The sequence below is a fragment of the Elephantulus edwardii genome, unplaced genomic scaffold, assembly GCF_000299155.1.
Source record: "Elephantulus edwardii isolate Elephantulus edwardi_28Jun2011 unplaced genomic scaffold, EleEdw1.0 scaffold00401, whole genome shotgun sequence".
Classification (NCBI taxonomy): Eukaryota; Metazoa; Chordata; class Mammalia; order Macroscelidea; family Macroscelididae; genus Elephantulus; species Elephantulus edwardii.
This window is the reverse complement of record NW_006400151.1, coordinates 1034334-1062234: the sequence shown is the minus strand read 5'-3', so window position 1 is coordinate 1062234 and position 27901 is coordinate 1034334. Positions and strand designations below refer to the sequence as shown.

At 49.7% G+C, this 27901-nt stretch overlaps 1 protein-coding gene across 1 annotated transcript in view; it reads left to right on the top strand.

Moving 5' to 3' along the window:
* Window positions 1-27901, top strand: part of PIP5K1B (phosphatidylinositol-4-phosphate 5-kinase, type I, beta) — an 82016-nt gene that overhangs the window by 50489 nt on the left and 3626 nt on the right. The window contains exons 5-10 of the mRNA XM_006902380.1: window positions 867-1166; window positions 18189-18400; window positions 20170-20253; window positions 20372-20420; window positions 24447-24531; window positions 26304-26459. Coding sequence (XP_006902442.1) covers window positions 867-1166; window positions 18189-18400; window positions 20170-20253; window positions 20372-20420; window positions 24447-24531; window positions 26304-26459 — 886 coding nt within the window. The remainder of the gene's footprint in view (window positions 1-866; window positions 1167-18188; window positions 18401-20169; window positions 20254-20371; window positions 20421-24446; window positions 24532-26303; window positions 26460-27901) is intronic.

Genomic DNA, 27901 nt, shown 5'->3' with positions numbered 1-27901 from the left:
CACCAAAAAAATTAAAGGCAGGTCTGAGGGCCATGGAGTAGAGTCACCCACATTTGGCTTGGAACATGGCTTTCTGTCCACTAGGCCAACTGCGCACTCTCTCTCTCTGTATCTCTCTCTCTCTCTCTGTCTCTCTGTCTGTGCCTCTCTCTCTCTCTCTGTCTCTGTCTCTCTGTCTGTGTGTCTCTCTCTCTCTCTGTCTGTCTGTCTCTCTCTCTCCACACACACACACACACATATATATCCTCCCCCAGTTGAGAGCATGCCTAAAGTAGGTGAACTGAACTTGGCCTCTAAAGACCATCCTGGCTGCATTTCCTCCGGGACACCACGACTCAAAGGCACCGATTCTTCTCTGGTCTTCATTCTCATTGCTCTGCTTTTGCATGCGTATAAGATATGGTTTAAATCGGTATACCTTGGTCCTCAAAGTGACATCCTTGCTTTTTAAGACTTGCTCTTTTTATTGGGGCAAATTCAGGGATTATCTCTATTTTCAGTGCAGCCATTTTTCACACAATGAATTTAGAGGGGTGAAATTTCTGTTTCCATAGATAGATTTGAGGGATTAATTAGAAGCAGCAATATTTCTGCAGTGACCATTAAGAAAGACAATTATTAGTGTTGTGTACCTTTAAGTTGAAACTTACTCAGAGCTGACCCTCCAGCAGGTTTTCAGAGTCAGTTCACCACACGGGAGGTGGATTCGAACCGCGTGTCTTTGGGTTGGCAGTGCAGGTGCTTACTGCTAAGCCACCAGAGCTCTTTTTTCAATTACAGTATGAGGATAAAAACCAGTCTGTTATGGAGCACGGCCTTGTGAACGTGGGAGGTTTTAAACCTGGTTTCCCTTTACCTGTTTCCAGAACTTAAACCAGAACCCCAGGACTCTTCTGCCCAAGTTCTACGGCCTGTACTGCATGCAGTCCGGCGGGATCAATATCCGGATCGTGGTGATGAACAACGTGCTGCCTCGGGCCCTGCGGATGCACTACACCTACGACCTCAAAGGCTCCACGTACAAGCGGCGAGCGTCCCGCAAGGAGAGGGAGAAGCCCAGCCCCACCTTCAAGGACCTGGACTTCCTGCAGGACATGCACGAGGGGCTGTATTTCGACACGGAGACCTACAACGCCCTGATGAAAACACTGCAGAGAGACTGCCGGGTAAGACGCGTCCCCTGCGAGCTTCCTGCTGAGCGGCCTCAGGCTGTCTCCCTGGCCGGCTGCTCCTCTGAGTGGTCATCGGGCGGTCACCGTGACTGGCTAGTCCTTTAAAGGTCATCAGGTTGTCAGCCTGGACAGCTGCTCCTCTGAGTGGCCATCAGGGTGCTACCCTGGCTGGCTAGTCCTTTAAGTGGTCATCGGGGCTGTCACCTGGCCAGCTAGTCTTCTGAGCGGTCATCTGGGGCTGTCCCTCTGGCGGGCTGCTCCCTAAAGCACCTAGATGTTGGGTGCTGTTGAGTCCAGCTCACCATGACCCGGAAGCACAACAGGATGAGACCTTGGCTGAACCTGTGTCAGCCTCACGGTCTCTGCGGGACTTGGGCCCGTTGTTGTAGCCACTCAGCCGATCCATCTCACTGCCGGTCTCCTCTCTTTATGCTGACCCTCTGCTTCTCCAGGAAGAGCCCTCCTGATAACAGGCCCGAGGCCCACGGGCTGGAGCCCACACTGCTGCCTCTGAGCAGTGCGCTGGCTGCACCTCCTCTAAACACATTCGTTCCTCCTTTAGACCGTCCACGTGTGCTCAGTCCTCTCCCCGACACGGCAGTTCAAGGCGTCCACCTTTCTTCTCCTCCTCCTTCATTTCCAACCTTCACGTGTATATAAAGGGGCTGAAAATACCGTGACTTGGGACAGTCAAGTCAACTTTAAACTGGTGTGCCTGTTCATTTTTTATTAGTTTGCACACAGTAACTCATACACTTCGTTTTGTTCACATACATTATGCTTTATACAATCTTTCACTTGTATTTCACTATGCAGCACAAAGGAACAACTTTTCTGTAAAATATGATGTACCATGGGAGAGTCGTAGCACTTCAGAGAGGTCCCAGACTGTAGCCTTGCCCAGGGCAAGAGGTCATTCGGTTTCCTAGCTACTAGTGCACGAGTGTTGATTGTGGATCTGAATAAAATGAAAGCCTTCACAACTTTAATCAAGCAGTGTCCCGTGTGGACAGTGGAGTCCTGTCTTTCCAGTCCTGACACTGATCGATGCTTCTCTGGGGGAGAAGTTATCAGTGTGTGGTGAAAGAATCCTCTAGTTGTATGTGCCCTTGAGCCAACTGTCACAGTGACCTTGTAGAGCACAGATCTGAGCCTGGCCCTGTCCTGTGCCGTCCTCACAATCTCCAACATGCCCCTGCCTGTTGTCACAGTCACTGGTCAGTCTGTCTTGTTAAGAGTCTTCTTCTCTTTCTTTCCCAGCATGTCTTTTTTCCAAGAATTGATCCCTCGTGACAGCAGGCCTTAAGTATATGAGACTAAGTTTCACCATCCTTGCCTTGAAGGAGCACCCTGGTTGCATTTCCCCCAAAAGATGTGTGTGTTCTTTTGGCCGTCTGTGAAATACTCTGCATTCTTCTCTGACATCACAACTCAAAGATACTGATTCTTCTGGCATCTTTAGTCATTGTTCAAGTTTCAGATGTCTAAAAGCAACCAGAAGTACTATGGTTTGGATCATGGCTTGCTCCTTAATCCTTAAACTAAATCCTCTAAAACCTCTTAATTTAAATAAAATTAAAAACAACAGAACCAGCAATTCATTGCCATCAACTGGGAACACACTCATAGCTGTGCCCCCAGCGGGTTTTCAGAGGCTGTAAATCAGACAGGAGGACTTCTCCCAAAGAGCAGCTGGCAGCTTCTTCCCCACTCGGCCTCCAGAGCGCCCTAGAGCCCCTGGGTGTGCAAACAGTAACGTACACAGCGCTTACTGACGGGTCGAAGATCCGGGTCCACTCAGAAGCACCTCGGAAGAAAGGCCTGGTGACTTGCTTCTGACACGTGGGTCACAGAGCCCAGTTCCTCTCTGACACACATGGTGTCACGTGAGCTGGAAGCAAGTTCATGATCACTGATTTTGGTTTCATGCCTGCTTCCTCTGATGAAATGAAACCTCCTCCCCTGAGGGGAAGGCAGTTCAGCTCAAGGGAGAGGCCGCTTAGTTCAAATGCACTGACCGGCCAGGAAATCCATGGGCAGCCTTGGAGCCCTCTGTGCATTACCTGTTGTCATTTCCTCCTCTGAAGTCCATAGTGTTCACATTCCAGCGTTAAGTAGATAGGGATTTCTTTCTGGAGGAGGTTGAGGGACTTGTCCTTGACCTTACTCAGTGGGCCTTGGTAGAGGTCACATCTGTTTGGGAACAAAGTCTGAGCTTTAGAAGATTTGCTTTAAGACTTTATTTTCCATTCAGAAGGCAAGGAAGGAACAGTAAGAACCAGGCAAGTGGGGAAAAACTGCCCCGCAGAGCTATTCAGATAGTGAGGGTGCTATGAGTGGGCCAGGCTTTTCGTAATAAAGAAAGAAAATAGCACACACTTCAGTGGAAGCCCTTTTCCTGTGTTTCTTCTCCCTGGGCAGGATGTGGTTGAAAAACTAGTCTCAAGTCCCCAGAGAACAGCCTCTCCAGCCTTATTTTAGGCCAGTCTGCCGTATGTGTGTGTGGGGAGGGGGGTGTCTGCATGTGTGTGGCGTGCATGTATGTGTGTGTGTGCAGTGCGTGCTGGGTTTGCATCGTCAATCTGGAGAGTGTTTCTGTTTCCCTCCAGTGCCCTTTGGTGCTTCGGTGCCAGGATGGTCAGCAGCTGTGGGGTGAAGCCCCTTGCACAGAAGTTGTCTGTCAGTTCATGCTTCCTGCGACCGCAGTTGGTAGATTGAGGTCAAACATGACTCTTCCCTTGGATGATACTGATGAGTTGATATTTTGGCTGTTTTGGGTTTTGTTTGTTTTGTTTAGATTTTTGTTTGTGGTTCTGGAAACATCCTGCGAAAGAAAGGTGAAGTGTTGTTGTTGTAAAGTGCTGTTGAGTTGAGCACAACTCATAACGACCCTAAAAAAAAGATCTGAGCTCTGTTCTCTATTGTCATTTCTCTAACGTTCATAGAGTTTCCAAAGGCATGTTGTTCAGGAAGTGGATTCCAATCCTGCTTCCAAGCCTGTCTTAATCTGGGAGCTCCACCAAACACTGTCCACCACGTGTAACTATCATGGCATTCAACACACCAGTGGCACAGGGTTCAGCATCACAGCAACCCCAGGATACCTCAGTACAGCAAACTGACAGACCAGTGCTGTACCGCTTAAAATTTCCAAATAATTAACACCAGTAAATCCAGTCACCTCACACATGATTGTGAAAGAAATAAAAACCAACCAACCAGTTTACACCTGACTTTCAACTAAAACAAGAGAATCTACCCTCCAGGATCCAACTGCTTCACACATGAGCCTCCAACCCGGAGACATAGGGCCCAACTGACTTTTAAATACAAAGGCCTGTGACTTAAACCAGAGGCTTCCAATCCACAGCTGATTATTAGCTAAGAGCAGTAAGTCCAATCAGCTCATGCATGATTGTAAACAAAATAAAAAACAGCCCATTTATACCGGATTGCTATTGTTAGGTGCATTGCAATTAATGTAAAGATAATTCCTAAAGATACTATGAACAATAGATTTGACTCTTGCCCGATCCTATGCCATCCTTACAATCTCCAGTAGGTTCTAGCCTATTGTTATAGTCACTGTGCCATTTCATCTCGTTGAGGGTCTTATTCCTCCTGTAATTAAGAGACAGAGTAGGTGAAAAAGTAGATTTTAAATGTCAACCATCAGCAATAAAATTTTGGGTGAAGGGATTGACCAACTCTAGAAAAACACGAAGGCAGGAGAGATGACCCTGAAGGGATAAATAAGTATTATATGTAAATCGAGTTATGAGGAATTGAGTTGCCAGCTCCGGTTTCTGAAACTGTAAATCTTTATGCAAGGAGAATGTCTAAATGAGAAACATCCTACTTGTTTGTCTATCACTGTGGGCTTTGGAGCATTAGATAGGACGGTTAAAGTACAGTTGGTAGAAGAGGACATTTTCAGATGTGGCTTGGTCCTCGATGCAAGTGTTTAAACGTAAAAAAGAATACACAGCCCAAATGTCCAACCACAGCTGAATGGATAGAGAAAATTGCGGAACATTCACGAAATGGAATACTATTCAGCACTCAGGGAGAAGTGTCCTAAGGGTAATTTTGTAACTCGTTGCATTTGACCTTGGCAAGATGTTGCATCAGCAACAAACCAAACCCATTACCATCAGATTTACAAGACATAGAATATGAAAAGTCACTCTGAAGTCCGCACAGTGTGTCTGCAGAAAGAGAACATGTGATAATGGAGCATGGTGAGCCCCCCGTGTGGGGTACAAACCATCAGCAAACTCATGTGTGAATGGAAAGATTGGAGGTTCCTGTCTCCCTGGAGGTGCTTCAGAGGAAAGGCCTGGCAGTCACTTCTTAAAAATCTAGTCATTGAAAACTGCACGCCTGGTTGCCCTGAGTTCCAGAGACTGCCACGGCTGCTGGCTGGGGGGCTTGGAGGTAGGGACATCATGGCAGCGTGTAGGAAGGAGAGATGACCTCTGGTGGGCAGAGCGGTTGTCCAGGTTGTTTGGTGGTGGTGGTGGTTGGGTGCCTGTAAGTCACTCCCACCTCACAGTGACCCCACATGACTGAGCAGAACTGGGCCATTTCCTCGGCTGTAAGGTATGAGACCAAAAAGTTCAGGCCTTTCTCCTGTGGAGGTGTTGGGTGGCTCTAAACTGCTGGACTTGGAGTTAGCAACTGAAGGTTCCATTGTTGTGCCCCCGGGCAAGGCAGCGTTGTTGTTGGTAGAGTCAGGTCTGACTTCATGGACAGCAGAATGAACGCCTGTCCAGGCCTGCACCTCCTCACCGTCTCTGCTGTGCATATGCCCACTGTTGAAACGCTGTCTGTCCATCTGAGTGAGGGTCCTCTCTTCTGCCAAAGCATCAGAAGCAAATGCTTCTACCAGAGCCCACACCAAGCCCACTGCCATCAAGTCCATCCAGCTGCCAGCAGCACCCCCACCCCATCAGGTTTCCATAGTAACAGAACTTTCCTGTGAGGAAGCTGCCCATCTCTCCTGGGGAGCAGCTGGTGGATTCGAACTCCTGATCTTTCTGTTAGCAACATGGCATATTCTGCACTGCACCAGGCTCTTTGCTTGCCTGTCCAGGAGAGCTGGTGGGGTGGCGTAGGCAGCCTGGCACTGGGTGGGTGCTCGGGACTCTCAGCTGTGTGGTTTCCGGGCAGTTAACGATTAGAGAGCGAGGAAGGTGGACAGAGGACTGGCCATGGCCCCCGTGGAGACACCGAGGTGGTTCCAGAGACCTCTGAGGGGTTTCGAGGTGGTGTGTCCAGGAATTCCAGCCTTGGGACAGGCTTTGCTGTGGTTCCCAGACAGGGGCGGTTCTCCTGCTCAGCTCTGTGGCCCCATCTCTCGCCTCCATTCCATCATCTACATACTGCCCAGCATCTCAGACCCGCCGCTCAGACCTACCACACCTGCATGACTCCCCCACCCAGCCCCTCCTCCCTCACCCCTGCTGCCCACTCACAGCTCCCTGTTCCCTTCAGACCTGCACCTGGAATCACTTGAGTAGCCGCAGCCCCCCAAGGAGGCCCGTCCCTCCCTGCGCCCAGCCTGACTGGGGCCCAGTGATGGCTGGTACCCGACCTCCTCCCTACCACACAGCATCCATTCCGAGCTCTCCAGATCCCGTTCTTTAGACCCGTCTGTGGCTGCAGCACAGACCTTGCTATGCACATGCAATGCATGGTGCGAGATTCTGACAAAAAAATGCTTTTCAATCGAAAGTTGTATGTAATCATTTTGGAAAGAACAGTTAGAAACAATTCCTGCACGAAACTGCGTTTGTAACTTATTACTCCCATTGTGTCTTTTTCTACAGAAGCCATATATGAAAAATCCAGACTCTCAGAGCATTTAAATCATTTCCTGTCATTTTTTTTATTCATTTCAATGAGCATTTCTTAATTTCAATGAGATTTTGGATTTCCATTCATTCACTGTTACACTTTTCTCCCCGCCCACCCCCAGTTCATTTCCTGTCATTTTTATGGAAAACTATCTGGAGAAGCTGTGTGAAGACAAAACCTATTTATTTATTTGAGAACTTGGGTCTGCAGCCCAGCTATTTCTTATTCTTTCCAGGGAGTGAGGTTAGCGGCAGGCTTGATAATTAATAGCCTAAATGGCACACTTTACACTCATTATCATTTTTGGTTGAGGGACACAGTTATCAATGTTTAAACAGTGGGGAACTAATTTTCTTTTTTCCTACAAATGTCTGTGATCATAAATATTAATAGCTCCTCAGACTGTATGGACTTGGTTTTTAAAGGTACTGAAACATTCTGGTTTGCAAGCTGAAAGCTCCCTTCTAAGTCAATCAATCCGGCTCTGATTTTAGACATCAATTCTTAGCCACTGCGGGCAGGTTTATAAACATATTTTATATAATGTTTCATTTAGCACCATAGTATTTGTCTCCTTGGCTATAATTTTATTTAGTATGAAAATATTTGTTGTTAGGTGCCGTCGAGTCACTTGTGACTCACAGTGACCCTGTATACAAGAGCCCTAAACCCTGCTCTATCCTGTGCCAACCTCACTGTCTCTGACACATTTACTCCTACCACCCCAATCACAGAATCAATCCATCTCTTCGAGGGTCTTCCTCTCCTGTGCTGTCCCTCTACCCTCCTAAACATGATGTCCCTCTCCAAGGACTGGTCCCTCCTTGCAACATGCCCAAAGTATGTCAGACGAAGCTTCAGAATCCTTGACTCCAAGGAGCAGCCTGGTTTCACCCTCTTTACGATGAATTTGTTTGTTTTCCTAGCAGTCCATGGTATATTCAACACTCTTCTCCAGCACCACAGCTCAAAAGCATCAATTCTCTTTCTATCAACCCTAGTCACTGTCCAACTCTCCGATGCATAGCATGCAATTGCGATGACTCTAGCCTGGATCAGGCGCACCTTAGTCTTCAGCCTGATGTCGTTGCTCTTCAGTACGACAGCTGACATTATTTGAAAAAAAAATAATGTTTACTTTATTGCCTGTTTTACCAGTCAGTTGTCTTTGATGTGGACAAAGCCCTTCACCCCTAGTAGAAAAGATGCATATCCCTTTAAGGCTGATGCTTAAGTTCTGGTTATCTGCTTTTTGTCAATAAGGGATTGGCTTTAATATCTAGACTTCAGCCAAACATGAGGAGGGGCAGGGTCACCATGGGTTGCACACCTCTGTGCTGAGCCCCGAAAGATTCCTTACCAAGGATAGTCACTGCCACCAAGTCGGTTCTGACTCAGTGTCCCTGTGTGACAGAGCTGGGCCACCCACAGGGCCCCAAGGCTGTATGTCTTTATAGAACTAGGTTGCCACCACCAAGTCGGTTCTGACCCATCGTGGCCCCGTCCAGTAGAGCAGGGCTGCCCACAGAGCCCCACGACTTAACAGAAGCAGGAGGCCACATTTCACCTGCAGAGCACCTTGTGGGGTTTGAACCATCAACCGTTTGGTTAGCAGCCAAGTTCTTTATTAACCTCTGCACCACCAGGACCCCTCTTAAAAAGAAGGTATGTCTGTCCACAGTCTTTCAAAAGGTGTTGCGTAAACTCTTCTCTCCCCCAGCCTCATTCATTTGCTCTATTGCTTTGTTATCTTGGGTTTTGCACCTGATTGTATTGCATCTTTTTTAATCTCTAGGAATATAAGCATAAGCAAAGTCAAAGTTGGTAGTGAGGTAAATAAATGAAACCCACTCATGGAATCTGAGAGTGTTTGAGCTGGAAGGAAGCCCATGACTCCAGGGAGGGGGTGAGCAGCACCTTCCACACTCTAGTCTGAAGAAGTGACTAGACCAGCGACTGCCCAGCCAAGTGAGGCTTACTCATGAAAATGGACATAGAAAAAGGACTTTGAAAAGATCCTGCCTGTAAAACCCTTCTTCCGTGCTTGTTTTCAAAATCATATACCCCACCAGCTGCTCCTCTGGAGAAGGAGGGGCAATCTCCTCCTGTGCCAGTTGGATCTGATTCAACGGTAGACAACAAGAAAAGAAGAAAGAAATCATGACATGTTGGGCATGTTGTCATGAGGACAAGTCCTTGGGAAGAGACATTATTGAGGACCAGGGAGAGAAAAGACACTCACTGGGACAGATTGACGTCGTGGCTGCTCCCGTGGCCGAGATCGTGAGGAAAGCTGGGGTAGAACAGGGCTCTGCAGGGCACCAGCCCCTCCTGAGATGCCAACTCCCAGGTACCCAGAACTGCAAGCCGGTCCTGGTCTCCCCACCTGGTGGTCAAATGCTCATGAGCATCTGGGAAGATCACTATCGAGGGTTTCAGAAGCACCTGGGGAGCACTGTGCTTGACGCTCAGTGTCAAGTCTGAAATATGCAACAGAGGAAATATATCTCTATGTCTCTAAAAAAAAAAAGAACAGGGTTTCAATCTGTTAGAATCCACCAGTTGCTCCCTGGGAGTATCTTCTCCTGTGCAATTTAGTGCCTCCGAAAACCCACTGGAGGGCCAGCTAGGGGTCAGTTCTGTTGTTGTTTGCACACAGTGACAAGAAGTCCACTCAGTGGCACCCAACAACATGGTAATTGTGTGTGTACTGTTGTCACAGTTGCCGTACTGTTTTCCCCAGTGAGTGTCCTACTTTACCTCCTACCATCACTATGTGACCCAGTTTCTCAGAACCCCTGCCTGCATTTGAAATTGCTATTGTTTTTCTTTCTATCCATCCTAAAAAGCGTGTATCCGACTGTCTTTATATTGAGTTTATAACTTCTGCTTCTCTGCAGCTGCTTCACCTGGCATAATGGCCGCACTCAGTGTTTGTTATAAGGTTATGGTAAAAGCAATTTTAAAGGGAGAAGGTGTGTGTTTGTTTTGGAGACAATATTTAGGACGTCTTTCTGTAGGTCTGATATCTCTTTCATTTACTATCACTATTTTATACTTCAGCGAAATCAAACACTAATCCAGTAGGTACTTTTAGGGAACGGGGGTGAGGGGTGATAGTGAAAACTGAAACTAGGAAGCTGAGAGTGAAGTGTGCTGCGGTGTTTACACAGAGGCCGTGAGTCCTGAGAGGGAGAGGACTGGTTGCAGGGCTCTGCGGCCGGGTGGACTTCTCAGGGTGGTGTGGTTGTCACGAGACTTTGGGTGGGCTCCGTGCATCGCCACCCCTTGTACAGCAGAATGAGCCCTGACTCGTCTTTCGACGTCCTCACAATCACAATGTTTTTAAAAGTTTGGTTTTCATTTCATTGTTGATAAACTTTTTGTGATATTATAACTGATCTGTGGACTTTGTCACACGTCTCATCAAATCCTGACTGTACCTTGCCTGTCCCTGCACCCCGTCGGTCCGTGGCCCTGGTATTCTCTCTCCCCCTCCTTCCCCTCTTCCCCCCCCTCACTCCCTGTCCCCTCCCCCTCTCCTTCCCCTGTCCCTCTCTTTCCCTTCCCCTGGGGGGGGGTTTGAATATGCCCGTGTATAATGCCTCTTGTTCCAGGTTGCTAGTGTACTACCTGTATTGCTGGTTTGTCCTTTCTTTCCACGTTGGTCCTCAAGCCCCCTGTAGCAGGAACCTTTAACTCCTCTTGTTTGAATGTCCCTCTGTGTTTGTTGACTCGGTGAATAAGGAGCTGTGTTGCCAACCCGGAGGCACCTGGGGTTTTCCGAGGCCGTAAATCACGCAGGAAGAGACTGCCCATCTCTCTCCTGCACATGGGTTTGAACCACACTCCTTCAGGTTGATAGGACGGCTCATTACCACAGGTGTCAGGGGGGACTGTCTGCTGGGGTGACAAGGCCAGGTAATCACGGGCATGGGTGTAGACAGTATGGGCCGAAGTGCCAGGTGAGGCCTTCTCCAGCTCTGACCCAGATGCTGTGGGCGTTTGGGGAGGGGTCCATCAAAGCACACAGCTTGTTTTCACATAGGGCAGTGGGTTAATTAAACGCTCCCCCCAAATCCACCAATGACTCCATGGGAGAAAGATGGACCCTCCCACGTGATTTACAGCCCCAGAAACCCACTGGAGGATCAACTGGGAGTCATTTCCAATTGGTGACAGGAATGAGTGTGAGGTGTGCTCTGATGATGATGATGACGATGATTTCAAGGAGAAGGCGCTCGGTGGTGGAATGTGCTGTCTGCTGACACGTCAGCAGTTCAAATCCCCCAGCTGCTGCACAGGAGGAAAGCGGGCAGTCTCCCCCTGCGACAGTCCACCACCTCGGAAGCCTGCTGGTGGGTCTGGGCAGTCAGTGATTCTGGCGGTGCGAGGCGGTGTGGGTTTGGTCTTCCAGGGTTGGGAGAAGCAGGAAGGCAAACACCACCAAGCGACTGAGGAACACAAAGCGGGCTTCGGAGGCCACACCTTCCACTGTGTCCCTCTAACAAAAAGCATCCTCAAGCCCCGGGCATGTGCACGTGAACTCTCAGGCAGGCCTGTCTCAGCCAGGACCACCTCCAGAGAGTGGATTCCTCCTAAAGGCTTGTGCATGGGGATGTCAGGCCTGGCCTGTGACCTGTGTCCTGGGCTTCTGTGTGCACAGCTCAGAGAATTCTCCTTAACGACCCAAGTGGAGGGGGATCATTGGATCAGGGTTGTTGTTTTCATTCACGCTTCAAGCCAAATGGGGTGTGATTGACAGTTCCCCAGAAAGCCTGACCGTGGGAGACTGAAGTGCTTTCATCCACCTTCAGACAGAAGCCCCCTTTCCTCCTAAGAGAAAGGTTACTGAAAGGTGAGAGGAGAGTATTTCCCTGAGCGTGGGGTCGGTGACGTGTCTACGTCATCTTCATATTCAAGCTCCCAGTCCCAAAGCCGTTGGCTCTGCAGGGGCTCAGCTCAGGGCCTCCGAGCAGGAGAGCAGAGGCTGCATGGAGTCTGTTAGGTTTCCAGCTTTTGTGTGAGAGGAGCCTGACTGATGTCTTAGTGGTTAAAACACTAGGCTCCATAATAGTCTATGTGTTTCCTACTGCCAAAGGGGCCCTTTAGAGTAGTGAGAGAAGATCTTCACCCTGAAACCCACAGCGTCCCTTTTCAGCAGGAAGTAGCTAAGAGAACGCCATCCCCTTTTCCTTATGAATCAGGGTGAAGTCTCTCTCAGGGAGGAGTGATAGGGAATGGCAAAGGACACATTGACAAAGGAGATTAATCAGAACTGGCTTTGACAAGCACTGTGGCAATTGGACAATTAAAACAGACATTCGGAGGGCGGGGGAAGAACAAACAGACATTCGGAGGAGGGGGGGGGAAGAACAAACTGGGGAGGAGAGTAGAGAGAATGGTGCAGCAATGAAGGAATGAAAACCCAAAATCCCTGTAAATGTTCATTAAAACTAATAAAATTTAATAATTTTAAAAAAATAAAAAATAAAACACTAGGCTGCTAAGCAAAAGGTTGATGGTTCAAACCTAGCAGCCGATCTTCAGGGGCAGGAGAGCAGTCTCGTTCTACAAGGATGCGCCCAGTGCAGTGAGTCTTAACAGAACGTGAATATTCTACCCTGAGCAGCGACACCTGTTTACACAGGATTTTCTCCATGACAACTGGCTATTCCTCAGGCTTGTAAAATATTCTATTACACCAGGGTTTTTTAAACTGTTTATTGGAATGTGGGCGAAAGTTTACAGAGCAGGTTGATTGTTCCTGTCGACATTCCACGCACGCTCTCTCTCATGACGTTGATTTGCCACCTCCACAGTGTAACTCGGATCTTCCAGCTCCCTCTTTATGTGTCCTGCGTCCACTCATCCTTCTTTTCTGTCCCTTTTCTGGCTTCTGAGTTCAATCCTCGGGCAGCTCGTCTGTGGCTGACCGTGGTTAGGAGTGAGCTCCTCACAGTGCTGCTGTTGACCTTGCCGGCCTGACTGCGGGTTAGACCACTAGAGTGGGATGACCCCAGGCTGGAAGGCTGACCGAGGACTCCTCTCTGAGGGGTCCACCAGTCTCTATCCAGCCGGTCAGCCTGGTCTGACTGTATTATTCTGAGCTTTGTTCTGTGTTCCCCTCCTGCTTGGGACAGGACCGTCTGCTGTGGTTTCTGTCAGAGCGGTCAGTGGTGGTGACTGGGCACCTCCTAGTCTTTCTGCTGTTCAGAGTCTTGTGTCTCAAAGCCTTGCTCCAGGTTAACGCACAGCCCGGAGCTCTGACTCATTCACATGCGTACAGTGGCGCACATATTATTATCATAACTGGAATGATAATTGCATATTTATTTCCCTCTGTTTTTCCAGCCAACATTGGATGGCTGCCCACAGCCAGAATTTTCTCTTCATCACATTAGCTAAGAACCCTCCAGGCAGTACTGAAGGTTCTAAATCAGATCCGAAGGTCAGTGTTCAGCTTGAACACAGCGTGCATGACTAGGGCTGGAGCCAGGGCTGATTCTAAGAATCTCTCTTCCCTAAGTCAGTGTGTCTGGTGCACTGATTTGCATGAACTCTCCAGGTTACTATTTTGAATGTACTATTTTGAATTGTCTTATATTGTTTGATAGGCACAGATGTTTTGGTCCATCATTTATTCTTAAAAAAAAACAACCCACAGGACTATAAAACCAAAACCAAACCCCTTGCCATTCAGCCCATTCAAACTCATGTCAACCCCGCGTGATACAGAGTGGGACGTCTCATTAGGGTTTTCATGAAAAGTCATGAAAAGGAGGAGTTGTGCTGCCAACTCAAAGGTGGGCAGTTCAAATCCACCGGCAGCTCATCCGAAGAAAGATGAGCAGTCTCCTCCCACGTGATTTGCAACCTCAGAGAGCCCACTGGAGGGTGGGCAATGGGTTCATTCTGACTCAGGGAGATCTCTGTGGGTGTGGACAAGATCTTCATGAGACATGGGCAGGGGCTCCATGAGACGTTGACCAGGGCTCCACGAGATGTGGGCCGGGGCTCCATGACACATGGATGGGGGGCTCCGTGATATAGATGGCATCTCCCTATGAGTGGATTAGATCTTCGTGGGTTTGGATGAGGTCCGCCTGGATGTGGATGGAATTTCCATGGATGGCAGTGAAATCTCTCTCAGATAAGGATGGAGGCTTCCCGAGATGTGGGCAGGGTATCCACGAGATGTGAATGGATCTCCTTAAGATGTGGATGGAGTCTCCTTGGGTCTGCATGGGATCTTCCTGGGTGTGGATGGGGTCTCCATGGATGAAGGTAGATCTGCATAAATGGGTGTGGACGAGATCTCCACAGATGCAGTGTCATCTCCATGGATTAGTGTAGGTGGGATCTGTATGGATGAGTGGGGTGGTGTCTCCATATATGTGGATGAGGCCTCCATGTGTGAGGCGAGGCTGGGGTCTCGATGAGTAGAGTCTCAGTAGATAGGTGTGGATGGGGTCTCCACAGATGTGGAGGGGTCTACATAGATTGATGTATATTTGGTCGTCATGGGTGTAGATGGGTCCATTTCAATGGAAATGTAGTCTCCATGAATGTAGATAAAGTTTCCAAGGATGAAACTGAACAGGGTCTCCATGGATGTGTTTGGAGTCTCCATCCGTGAGTGTGGATGGCATCTCCATAGCTGAGTGAAGGCAGAGCCTCTGTGGATGTGGGGTGAATCTCCATAAATGGATGGATGGGGTGTCCGTGGAGGTGGATGAGTCTAGATGGGTAAGGATGGGGCTTCATGAATGTGGGCGGGTTCTCCATGAATGAATGCGGATGGAGTCTCCGTGGATGGATGCGAGGGATATGATGGGTCTCCATGGATGGGGGCAATGGGATGTGGCAGCAAACAACACAGCATGGTCCTGAGACACTATACTGCCCATTCTGTCGAACCTTGTGCGTATGACACCTGCCAGGAGCATCCCGAGGCTCTGCGGTGATTTCCTGGCAGCGCTCTGGTAGGTTCTGTCTGTGGGACCGTTCCTCGCGGTGTCATTGACACATTGATATTGCACTGGACTCCCACACTAGCTTTGCCTTTAAATAGCCATTAAGAGAGAAGGGATAGAATATCTGCTCTGCTGAAAACAAAGCATCCCCATCTTCCAGCCTGCTTCTGGCTGCAGTTGTCATTCGGCCTGTTCTTTTCATACACGTGGAGGAGCAAAGACATGCCCACACCAGGTGGAGAGCCACCTGAGTTTGCATTGCAGCCTAGGTTTTGAATAGCAAAATGCCCAGGCACAAAGGCTGCTGGAGAGACGAGACTGGCCTTCCGGAAACAGGTGTGGCTGCGTGGGGGGGGAGCGCTGATGACTGTCACAGCGAGAGACACCAGACACACTCTAGGCTCACAGACGTCATTTCTTGCAGATTTATCCATCCATTCATCCAAGGATGGACAGATGCGTGTAACTGCTATTTTAATCCCTTGTCAATGCACGTAGCTCAAATCTGTTCCTGAAATATTTCATGGAAGAAAATTTTTAAATCCGACTTAAATATATGCATATGAAGTCCCCTTGTTCCTTGACTTTCTTTCTGTCTCTGTCTCTCTCTGTCTTTCAGCTAATGTTGAGCACCTTCGCCTAACCAAAAGCCCGACTGTGGGTGTTGGCCGTCCGTCCAGGGGGAAGAAGTTTTCTTTTTAAGTCATCCACTCTGAAAGTGGACGCAGGTCCCTACAGGTCACTCTGAGGGTGGAGACTGTCCAGACCAGCAGTGTGTGGAGGCCAGACCTCTCCAGACATTTCATTTACAACATTTTCTTACTTCAGTCTGTTCTTAATGGTTAATAAAACAAAAACAAAAAAGGAGTGGGACTTGACCCTGCCAGACGTCTCACTTTATCAGTGTCTCTGACTTCATCAGTGCTGAGAGCTGGGCCACAGCCTGATTTCCTTGTCTTTCAGCAAACACCAGACTCTCTCTGGCTTATTTTTGGGCATTAAAAAGCCTGAGAGACCAGACTGCAAGAGTGATGCTGCTGTTGCTGTTATTGTTGTTGTTGATGTTGTTAGGTGTATTCAAGTTGATTACAGCTCACAGGGACCCTATGAACAGCAGATGTGAGCCGTGTCCTATCCTGCGTCATCCTCACAATCTCTGACCCGTTCAAGGCTATTGGTGCGGTCACCATGCCAGTCCATCTGGTTGAGGGTCTTCTTCTCCATCCCCCCACCTTCCTGATGTTTTTCTCCAACGCTGTCACATCAGTTCAGCTCCGAGCGACAATCTGTTCTCCTACGTATAAGAGGACAAGTAGTCCCCTGGCCTGCTCCATCCTCACCCCTGGGGCTGTGTTTGAGCCCACTGTTGCAGCTTCCATCCTGGATTTATGTCTCATTGAGGGCCTTCCTCTTTTCCTCTGACCCTCCACTTCCCAAATATGATATCCTCCAGAGACTAGCCTCCCAGGTTGATTGGACTTTAAAACCCTCATTGTTGGTGAGTCACTGGTTGAGAACCACCTCATAGTTGACCCTCCAGGGGGTTGTTAAAGGTTACAAATCACTTGGGAAGAGATTTCCGTATTTTCCCCCTCAGAAAAACTGGTGGATTCAAACCAGTCACCCTTGGGTTGGTAGTGCAACTCCCTACCCAGTGGGCCACCATTGCAGTACATGGGAAATGTGAGAACAGACCTGGGCAGCCCTGGAATAAGAAAAAAAAAACCATTTAAACCTTGAATGGAATCTAGTCCGTGAAACTGCCATTAAATTCAACAACGGTTTAATTCAGTTGGGGGTGGGGGGGGGATGTTTGCCTGAAGCATAGGACTCTCACAGGGAGTGAGCTGTGTTAACATAGGATGTTGGCTCATCTAAGGCCCAGAAGAGAACTTCAAGGTGCAGAGAGCCTAGATTGGTGCAGATAAAGGTGTGGTTGCAGAGAATGGGGCTGCGGTGTGCTGAGGTCCCCAGTGCTTTTGAACTCTTCACGGAGCCTGTGTGTGTTTATATACACTGCCACCAAAAATAGATGTGTGTGTGTGTGTGTGTGTGTGTGTGTGTGTGTGTGTGTGTGTGTGCGTGCGCGCGTGCGCACGGGGTGGAGAGACCTTATCTCACGTGCTATAGACATGGAATCAGGATGGGCTAGTTCCTGGCAAAGAACGCAATGCTTGACCAGGTAAAGGGTCAGGGACCAAGGAAATGACTCTCCAGGGACAGAACCTGAGACTGACACGGGGCTGCAGCAGTGGGGCCAAGCTAGGTGGTGGTCGTGAGGGTGCAGGACCGCACCTAACAATAGCCGTGTTTGTGTGTGTGAGGGTGTGGGTGCCTATGTGTGTGCACAGCACTGGATGCTGCCTGTCTTGGGACCAGGAGGGTTCCATTCTGTCCTGGGCTGGACCATTGACACCAGACAGCACATTAGGACAGGTTTCTCTTGGGACGTTTTAACTACTGAAATTACCAACGAAAAGGTGGAAAGCCCTGTCACCGATGAGGCGGAGGAGTTGGTGGTGTGGGTAACGCGTCAGGCTGTCAGCCGGCCCCTCCCCTGGGACGCTCGCTCAGCCTCCCCCTGTAAAGGCTCGGAGGCTCGCAGCCTCGGAAGGTCAGCGAGGAGTCTCCGTGAGGCATCGGCTCGATGATGGTGGGCTGGTGTGTAAAGAGACCACAGAAGGGGCTCATGTTTGTTGTACGAGATCTGAGACAAGAAGGCAGAGAGGCCCCTTGTTCAACCTGATCTCTTGGACGTTGAATGCACATGAGCCCCTTGGTGCCTAGAACACACATGGACACCCACTGCCGTGTTCTGACCAGTCGGCTCTGACCCCCAGAGGGCCTCTGGGACAAAGTAGGCCTGCCCCATCGGGTCTCCACATCTGTCATTTTCATGAAGCTGCCTGCACCCTGTGGAGCAGCTGGTGGGTTTGAACCATTGACCTTCTGTTTGCTGTCAAATAAAGGGATCAATAAATACTTAGTGGGAAAACTCGTGGGGAGTTCAGAGAGGCACATTGGGTTAATAACCTCCCATGTGTGTACGTGCCTGTCCCCGTGTCCTCCCGCTGGCCGCTGACTGATGGGGCCGCCCAGGGCTGAACAGGACCGTCCAGTCCATGCAGACAGGCCTGGGGGCAGTCTGGATTGACGGGGCTCCCCTGCTCTTCTTGTTCAGGTCCTGGAGAGCTTCAAGATCATGGACTACAGCCTTCTGCTGGGGATCCACGTCCTGGACCATTCCCTCAAGGACAAGGAGGAGGACGCCTCCCCAAACATGCCGGACCCCAAGCGGCCAGGGGTGCAGAAGGTCCTCTACTCAACGGCCATGGAGTCCATCCAGGGTTCTGGGAAATCGGGAGATGGGCTCATCACGGAGAACCCGGACACGTGAGTGAGCCTCCATGGCCTCGCCCCTGAATGAGGCAGCCGCATCACCGTGCGGCCAGCTGTGCACTTTACTGTATGACCAGCTGTGTTTCACCGTGAGACAAGCTGTGTGTATCACCGTGCTGTCAGCTGTGCTTCACGGGACCCTGTGGAACGCGTTCCCTGCCGGCAGGATGGTGGACAGGACAGCCTCCCTGCCTCTTCATCTGCAGGATGGCACACGTGGCAGTGTCCTGAGGCTTTTCTTGTCCCTCTCACCCTGAAATTTGTTTCTGTTTGCCAGCATTTTCCATTTGTGGCTCCATTTTCCAACAGTGGCTGAAATTGGTTTTTGTTTCGATTGGTTTGATTTTGACTCCTACTTACTACATCTCCATGACGTGCACACGAGAAGGAAGCAAGAGCTTTGAGTGGGAAGAAACATGTTTTTAACCAAATGCACAGTAGGAATTCCATTTAGAGCCGGAGCTGGGAGGCCCTGGGTTCCATCCTGCACCTCGGCAGGCCTGTCTCTTCCCTTAACCAGGTGTGGCCAGAACTTCAGGGTTAGTTTATGTGTTCAAAGTGCCTGCTGACCGACCAGCAGAAAGTCTCAGCCAAAGGATCGCTGAGAGGAGGTGACAGCATCGCACAGCGCCCTAACTGAGCAGGGAGACAGAAAAGGAGAGTCCCCTCAGCCGCAAGTGCCTGGCTTCCTGAAGTCTCCAGCATGACTATTGTCCTGCTGTGAAAGGGGCCAGCACATCACTAGCCACTTCTGACATCCGTGCTTGTGAATGCATCTCAGTACTCAGCAGTCGTTCAGACTGAGAATTCTACATGAAAGCAGGAAATACCGCGGCATGCAAAACTCAGAGCCGCATTGATTTGAGGAGATGCTTGTCAGGCTGCAAAGCGTGATAAATAAAGTGATCCCTTCCATATAAATGTGTGTGCTTGTGCTGTGTGTGTGCTGTGTGTGTGCTGTGTGTGTGTGTGCTGTGTGTGCTTGTGCTGTGTGTGTGCTGTGTGTGTGTGCTGTGTATATATGTGTATGTGTGTTTGTGCTGTGTGTGTGCTTGCACACACACACAAGCGCACGCGCAGGAATGGTGTCCCCAAAGTTGGTAGTAGCTGTTCTCTTCACACCCTAGAAATAGATTTTTTTTATGTACAACCTTTTCTCTGCTTCTCTATGTTATATTAAAAATTGACCACAATGAATATATATTACTTTGATCATAAAAAAGTATTGTATTTTATTTTAAAAGGTGTTGAAGGTCTTACTTCTGCTTTTAAAATATTAGTAAGGATTAAAATGATTTTTCTGCCCAACTCTGAGACTTCTGAGCTGCGATACAGCCTCCTTTCCACGGGAAGTCCTCCATTCTGGGTCCCCGGGAAGACTTGTAGAGGGAAACCAAAAACCAAACACCACCAAAATTCCTTTTTTATTGTGTTTGAGTGAAAGGTTGCGGGAAAACTGGTTTTCCACTCAGTCATTTCTGTAGACTTCCTTTCAGTCGTCACGTATCACAGCACTGTTCCCACTCGATCCTTGTGGTTCTCACCTCCCTTCGTCCCTCTGTCCTCCTGCACTTTCTCCCTGGGCACGTACTGCCATGGGCTCGTGGGTGACGGACTGTTCTGAGGAGTGAGGGTTTCTCTGCTGGTGTTGCACCCAGGTTGTTGAGTTTGTCTGTTGTTTGGCTGGAAGCCGAGTCACAGCAGTCCAGCTCACCTGCTCCCTGCGGTGTCTGACGAGAGGTGTCCTCTCACTCTATCAACAGGATGGGCGGCATCCCAGCTAAAAGCCATAAAGGAGAGAAGCTGCTTTTATTTCTGGGCATCATTGACATCCTCCAGTCGTACAGGTGAGGCCTGGTGATGGCTGGCCGTCTGTGACTTCCAAATGAATCACTGCGAGATGCTAAAGTTGACCGAACGGGAGCTCTTCTGTCTTCTCACGCCTCTCTCCTCCCTTCCCTCCAGGTTGATGAAGAAGCTGGAGCACTCCTGGAAGGCGCTGGTTTATGATGGGGTGAGCCCCTTTCCGGTCCCTGTTACGCTGCCACACGCACCCTCACGCTTGCGCCACTGGCCTTTCTTATGCTTCTCAGATGTCAGGCGTTTTACAAAGTGGAGGTTGTGGCTCCTCTGCACTGAACAAGCCTCTTGGTGCCCTTTTTTCTAGCAACATGCACTCATTTCTTGTCCTTACATCCCATTTTGGTCATTCTGACACTTCAAGCCTTTTCTTGCTGCTTTTACACACTCAGCGGACTTCTGAAACCCAACGAGCCATTTGGCTCTGTCCTGCTGGGTCTCTGTAAGTCACAGTCCACTCAGTGGTAATATGGGGCTTAGCCATGAGTGGTGATGCAAAGCTTAGACACTTGACTGCAAACTGAAAGGTCAGTGGTTCAAACCCACCGGCTGTTCCATGAGGATAGAAGACTAGGATCTGTTCCTATAAAGGTGACAGCACAGGAAGCCCCCTGGGGCAGCTCTCCTGTGTCAGATGGGCCCGTGTGAGTCCAAATGAATGCACTGGACAGTACCCAGCACCAGCACAAGATTAGTGCACTCATTGCTAACTGAAGGTCCAAGGTCAAGTCCTCCACTTCCACTGGCCACTCTGACAACCACGTGGACGGCAGTTCCGCTCTGGCAGATGTGGGGGACCGTGAGGCAGGGTCCGCTTGACAACTGGGTCTCTCTTCCTGGTGGTGACGGCTGACTCAGGGTCTTGTCACAGCAGAGATGATGAACAGACGTGAGAGAGCAGTCCTCAGGGAGCAGGCTCTGTGTGTGTGTCTCACATACACATGCTCACACACACACACACACACACACACCCCCTTCATCTGGCTCTTAGATCTGAACTTCTGGCTGTTGCTATGTGCCATCGAGTTGGAACCAACCCATAGCTGACCGTCCAGTGAATTTTCAGAGACAGTAAATCTCATGGAAGAAGACTGATCATCCCCACAGAGCAGCTGATGGATTTGAACCGCATGCCTTTGGGATTGCAGCGCAGCTTCTTACCACCATGCCCCCGAGCTCTTGAGAGGTGTACAGGTGTGGAGTTGGCAAGCATGTGTGGCAGGTGAGAGGAAGAAGAAAGGCTTCCCTGGCGGGGAATCGAACCCAAACCTCAGCAGTGAAAGCGCCTAATGCTAACCCTAGACCACCAAGAAGGCTCAGCTGCGGACAGAACATGGGTCGGCCGGATGCTTTCTCAGTTAATAACTCAAAAAGCGGCTTTTTCAAAGAAGGTACCTTTTTAAACTGGACGCAGTTTCTCCCTGAGCCATGAAGAGTCTTTCTGGAGAAGAACATGCGTCTCCATCCTGTGGGTGTCTGTGGACGCACCTTCCGGCACAGATGGCCTGCGTGTGGCCCACAGGCCGAGGGCCACTGGTCAGACGCCCCTTTGAACACCAGGCTCTCGGACCCGAGGGTTCCCCACGGCTGCTCCCTCCAGGCCAGCGAGCTTCCTGAACGAGATGGTCAGAACCTGAGCTGCCTTGGGTTCCCTTCCAGCTGAGAAAGCTGGGTCCACCGTCAGGACGCAGCTCTACCACGGCCAGCGTAGAAGCCACCAAAGTCCTGCGAGCCGCTGTCCGGAGCTGACTCTCAGAGTAGACACAAGCACCACGGGACCGCCGGTGGCCGAGTCTTCAGAGACAGACACCAGGCCTTTATTCCAGGTGCATCTGGGCAGAATCAAACCACCCTCCTCGCTCACCAGGCTACACTAACCATTTACAACATCAAACCCCAACCCACTGTCCTCAGCCGAGAGCGACCCTGCAGGGAGAGGATCGTCCCACCCGGTCCCCAAGGCTACATCTCTTCAAGGAAGCAAACCCCCTCTCTCCACCCTCGGCCCTCGCTTCCAACATGACAAAGAAAAGGAGAAACAATGGTTGTCCGAAAAGGACTGGGGCCACATGCAGCCTCCACGCTGCACGAACTGCGCCCGCTGCCAAAAGACACAGCGATGAAGAAATTCGCGGTTAGAAACACAGTAGAGGCAGCTGCGGTCGGGGACGTGTCCGAAGCGAGTGTCTTCGACACATGTGCCTCCAAAGCTCGATGTGGAACCGCGCGCCGTGTGAGCTGTGCCGCCCACAGCAACGTGCTGAGGAACCGGTCTCGTGAAGCCCATGAGGACTGAACCCCTCCACCCGGATTTCGATCTGCAGGTGCTGCCCCACGACCACCCCCAAAGGCCATGTAGGGATTTCATTCCTTAAATGCTGAAGAAAACACTCATCTGAAAATAAAGTGGAAATTATACTTTTTAAAAAAAAACAACAAAGCAAACCACTTCGTGTTTCTCCTGAGCAGCAGCTGGCGAGTTTGAACCTCCAACCCTTCAGTTAACAGGCACGTGCATATCCCTGCACTGCCGGGAACGCCTCCCGCCTCCTGATGCAGCAGCCCTCAGTGGCCCGGTCCTCTACGAGGCAGGAGCTGTGGGACCCCGGCGTTGTCTGGGACACATGTTCTCCAGCTTCTGACGGTGTTCTGTTTTGGAAACGTCTCTGTACCGATTGCACGCTGTCAATGTGTCGGCAGTAATTAAGACTGATTTGTGTACAAAGTGCCTGTTTAAAGCCTTTCCCGGTGTATGAAGAACAGCGCTGTGCAGGCCGCGGCTGAGTGGGCCTGGCCAGTGAGCTCCGCTCTGGCCCTGGCGTCCTGACAGCAGCTGACTGTCTGCTCTGGTGGCTCAGTCCATGGGGCGTTGTGCTGGAATGCCCAGCAGCTCAGAGGGAGAAGATGGACAGTCCTCCCATGTGGTCACAGCATCTGACAACCCACTGGAGGGTCAGCTGTGCATCGGCTCTGGCTCGGTGGCAATGAGCTTGACTGACTGCACTAGCTGTGAAAACGTGTCCACTCCAGACAGGGCCTTCCAGGATCCGAGGCGAGCACTCCTGAGCCCCGGGCCGAGCTGCCCTCGCCTCTGAGCCTCAGTGGGAGTCTTACGAGGTGTCGTTGGATTTGTCCTGACTCACTGTGTCCCTGTCTGCAGCAGAGAAGCCGTGGCCTGCACTGTTCCCCACCACTGCTGTGCTCACCCCCGTTGCTGCTGCCGCTGTGGCCTCTCACCTCTCACACAGGTTCCCCATCACCTCTCACCCTCAACGTTATCAAGCGTGATGCCTGCTCTAGATATTGGTGGGCCCAGCGTAAGCAAGTCTGGCTGTCCTGGTTCTGTTTCCTCTAACCCTGATCTGATCCTCGCCCTGGGAGCCCAGAGACCATTACAGCCTGGCCAAAGAGGATTCTTGCTGATGGCGTCACTCACAGTATGCGCATTACATAATTAAAGATGGTGTCTGGTGGCTTAGTGGCAAGAAGCTGTGCTGCGATCCCCGAAGGCACGCGGTTCGAGTCCACCGGCTGTTCCGTGAGAGAAGGACGGGCGATCTCCTCCCATGTGACTAAATGCCTCTGAAAACCCACCAGAGGGTCAGCTACTTGATGGTTACACCACCACAACAATCGATACTGTGATTAATAATCACATAATTCTAGCTCTGGGCTCCGAGGGTGGCCCGGGTGCCATGCTCTTCTCACAGATGGAGAGCTAAGGCCCGGCTCGTCCTGGCCACACACCGCCCCAGAACCAGCCGTGGCTGTCTCTCCGTATTGACGGCAGACACTTGCAGTGTCTACTCTTACACTTCACAAGCTTCCCTGTTGGGATCTGCCGGCCGACACTCAAAACAGCATTGATAGGCAGGTGACCGCTTGCAGGAATGCGCCCCTCGAGGGCTGAGGACCTGGACTGTCGTTGTGTGTGGTCAGCCTCCAGCTGTCCCTCCCTGCCCCTTCAAGGTTCTACAGCCACTGGGTGTCTAGCAGCTCAGCTCAGATCGAGCGTGTGCTCAGTGACCCCGGCCTCACTCCTGAACCCATGGGGCCTGGGCTTTGTCCTCCTCTGGCGCTGGATGCTGTCACTGCCGGTTAAGGCCACTGGAGCACAGAGAGCTGCCTCTGTTGGTGGCTGTGAGCACTTTCCGATGCTGGACTTGCTTTGTCTTTTCAGGACACGGTCTCCGTCCACAGACCAAGTTTTTATGCAGACAGATTTCTTAAGTTTATGAATTCTAGAGTTTTCAAGAAAATCCATGGTAAGTTTGTTAATGACGTTTTCTTCATGTTCTAGTCTGTTTATACTGCCCTGACTACTGTGTGCTGTATGCATCTTTGAAAGATCAAGAACTGAGCTTTGTGTTTCCCAGAGGCGGGGGTGGGGGGAGAGAGAGTGTGTGTGTGTGTGTGTGTGTGTGTGTGTGTGTGTGTACTCTTTAGACAATAATCAGGAGTAAATTAGACGCCCAGCAGACCCTGACCTGGAAAAGACCCAGCGGGGCGGGGGGTAGTAAAGAGGTTTTCAGTGGGAAAACCAGCCAGCAGCAGTTTGGCTAAATTGGGAAGCGTAGACATCAGATTAAACATTGGCATGCTCAGAAAGTCCCAGGCCACACTAATAAAACTTGGGGTCATGAGAATTCTCTGTACTCGGCCGTCCGAGTTTCCTGTCTGCCCACTCTCCTCCCACCCCTGGATAAACACCATTTGAGAAGGAAAACTGGCCCTTTGTTCACAGAACGTTTGTGTTTCACCTCAAATGAGGCTTTATTTCAAAATCACCAAAGCATGTGTTTCTACTCTGGTTTATCCTAAGATATTCCAATGAAAGTCCAGCCTCTGTGAGTGAAATAAAAGTACAACACAAGCACTGTGGCCCCTTTCCTCACATGGGGAGTCCTTGAGTAATGCAGATGGTTGAGTGGTCAGCTGCCAGGAGAAGGGCTGGAGGTTTGAGTCCACCCAGAGGTGCCTCAGAAGGAAGCCCTGGCCATCTGCTTCAAAAAAGTCCACCATAAAAAGTCTATCAAGCACAGTTCTGCTTGAAGTTGTCATGAGCCAGGCTCAGCTCAATGGCCATTTGTACTTTATTCTTCCAGAAATACAAAGTTTCTTGAAGTCTATTTAAATAATGACCAAAAAGTTAATTAAAAATTAACTTCATCAATAAACTGTGAATGTGGGCTGATTATTTTGATCACAGATACTTTAGACAAATTCTAATCAAAAGGGGGAAAATGCAGAAAAAAATTTCAGAGCGTAATTAGAATCCAGGCTTTTTGGAGCCATTGAACTGGATGAACCCTAATGACTTTGGACTGAGATAATCTTTAAAATTTTTACTTTAAAGCAAAGCTATCCCCTGAAATCTTCTTTGAACCAAACATCGTCATTGAGTACCACTGAGTCAGCTCTTACTCATATAAACCCTGCATACGACACACAGAAGCCTTGCCTGACTCTGCCCCGTTCTCACCAGCTTTAACCGTGGGCTTCCTCTCCACTGACCCCCTTGCCAAGCACAATGTCCTTCCCTAAGAACTGGCCTTCATGACAACGTGTCCCCAGGGTGTGATTTCTAAGGAGTACCTCAGCTGCATGTGCTCCAAGACAAATCTGTTTGTTTCTTTGGAAGTCATGACGTTATCTTAACAAGTACATCTATCTGCATGGAGCACTGGACACTTTTCCCCCCAATACTTTTTTTAAACTATTATTATTATTATTATTAATTTTAAAGAGCACTGGAACTTTTAAAGAATTACCTGCCTGAGAACAAATTGACTGCAGACACTCAGAGGTTGGATGAGAACGTTAGCGGGCAGTGGGGCTGATGCCGTGGTGAAGGAATAACTTAGACAGTGATGGTGAGACTGTCTGTGTAACCTGAGGGGTGTCAGTGGTGCCATTAGGTTCTCCGTGTAGAAATTGACAGCGTGCTGTATACTGAATACCTGTGTGTTCGCACCAGAACAAAGTGTGCGCTTGGTTGTACAGTAAGAGTGTCCTTCTGTCCTTTGTCCTTGTCCAGCTGTGAAGGCCTCACCCTCTAAAAAGCGGTGCAATTCCATCGCTGCCCTGAAGGCGGCCTCGCAGGAGATCGTCTCCTCCATGAGCCAGGAGTGGAAGGACGAGAAGCGAGACCTGCTGACGGAAGGGCAGAGTTTCAGCAGCCTCGATGAAGAAGGTAAACGCATGTAACTAAAAGGGAAGGTTATTGCCGTTTATGTCTACAGGTGATGTAAATTCAGGGAGCTCTGCCAGCCGAGTTCATAGGGCACTGCACCGCTAACCCGTACGTGGCCCTTCTCTGTTGGTTCAAATCCACCAGAGGCAGCTCTGTGAAAGGAGCGTGGGCAGCCTCCTCCCTGGTCACTTGCAGCCTTACAGGAGCCACTGGAGGGCCAGTTGAGAGGTTGTTTTGACTCAACAACAAGTGAGACTATAAATTCATAACAGAAAAACTAGAAAAGACAAAAGTATTCAAAAAGAAGAAAATATTTCTTGTGATCCCATTGAATAAAGGCAAAATATTTCCATGATTTTTATTCCTAGACTTTTGTGTGAGTATATTTTTCTAGGTCGTATAACCCTGGTGTGTCCACTTGCTGTACAGAGGTAACTCGTGGTCGCTGTGAAGCCGAACACTGTGACACTGACGTGTCAAATGCGAGAATGGTCACCCACGGTGGACAGTGTTTGGTGGAGCTCTCCAACTAAAACAAGCATGGAAGCAGGAGTGGCATCCACTTCCAAAACAGCTTGCCTATGAACCCGGAGAAAGGACAAAAGTTATACAGACGTCCAGGTCTCATTCAGGAGGTTGAGCTGGGCATACTGATAACGGAGGCTTCATGTGAGATATGTCTCATCCAGGAATCAAACCTGGATCTTCCAAATAGAGATCTTTTCCCCACCCACCTTTTTAAGTAGAAAGGATTTTTTTTTAATTTTTTTTATTTCAATGAACATCTACAGAGATTTTGGAATTCCATTTATTCATTGTTGCACTTTTCTCCCCATCCCCATTCGCTCCTCTCCTTGAAAAGCAATAGAAAAACTCCTTCATTGGTTCACTGTTTGGTTTTTGCTACTGCAGAGACCTCACGTATTCTCTCGTTCCCTCTCACTTCCTCCTCTTGTCACCAGTTAGGGTAGCCAGAACAATGACGAATGACGGGTGAGCACACGCAGTGCTGCCTTGTCTGACTGTAAAGGGAAAGCTGCTGACAGCTCACTGCTGAGAAAGGCTTTTACTCTGTTTGGTGTCCATCATCTGGATAGAGCTTCCTCTGTATTCCTCCTGGGCTCACAGATTCTATCTAGAACGAGCCTTGGATTTTATCAAACACTTTTCCCTACCTGTAGGGTAGTGGATTCCTTGGATTTTTTCTCTTTGAATCCAATGAGTGGAGTTGACATTTTAGATTTTTCTACTAGTCTGTCTTTGAGGGTTTCCACCATGCCCTGGACAGTGTCCTCTGGAGGCCACCATTCCCTGGATAATCTGTCCTTTGGAGGGTCTCCACCATCCCCTGGTCTTGTCTTCTGGTTCCTAAGGGGATCTTTTTGGGGTGTCTTCACCTCAGTCTCTATCACCACCACCCCTGTTCCCTCAGCACTCATCCA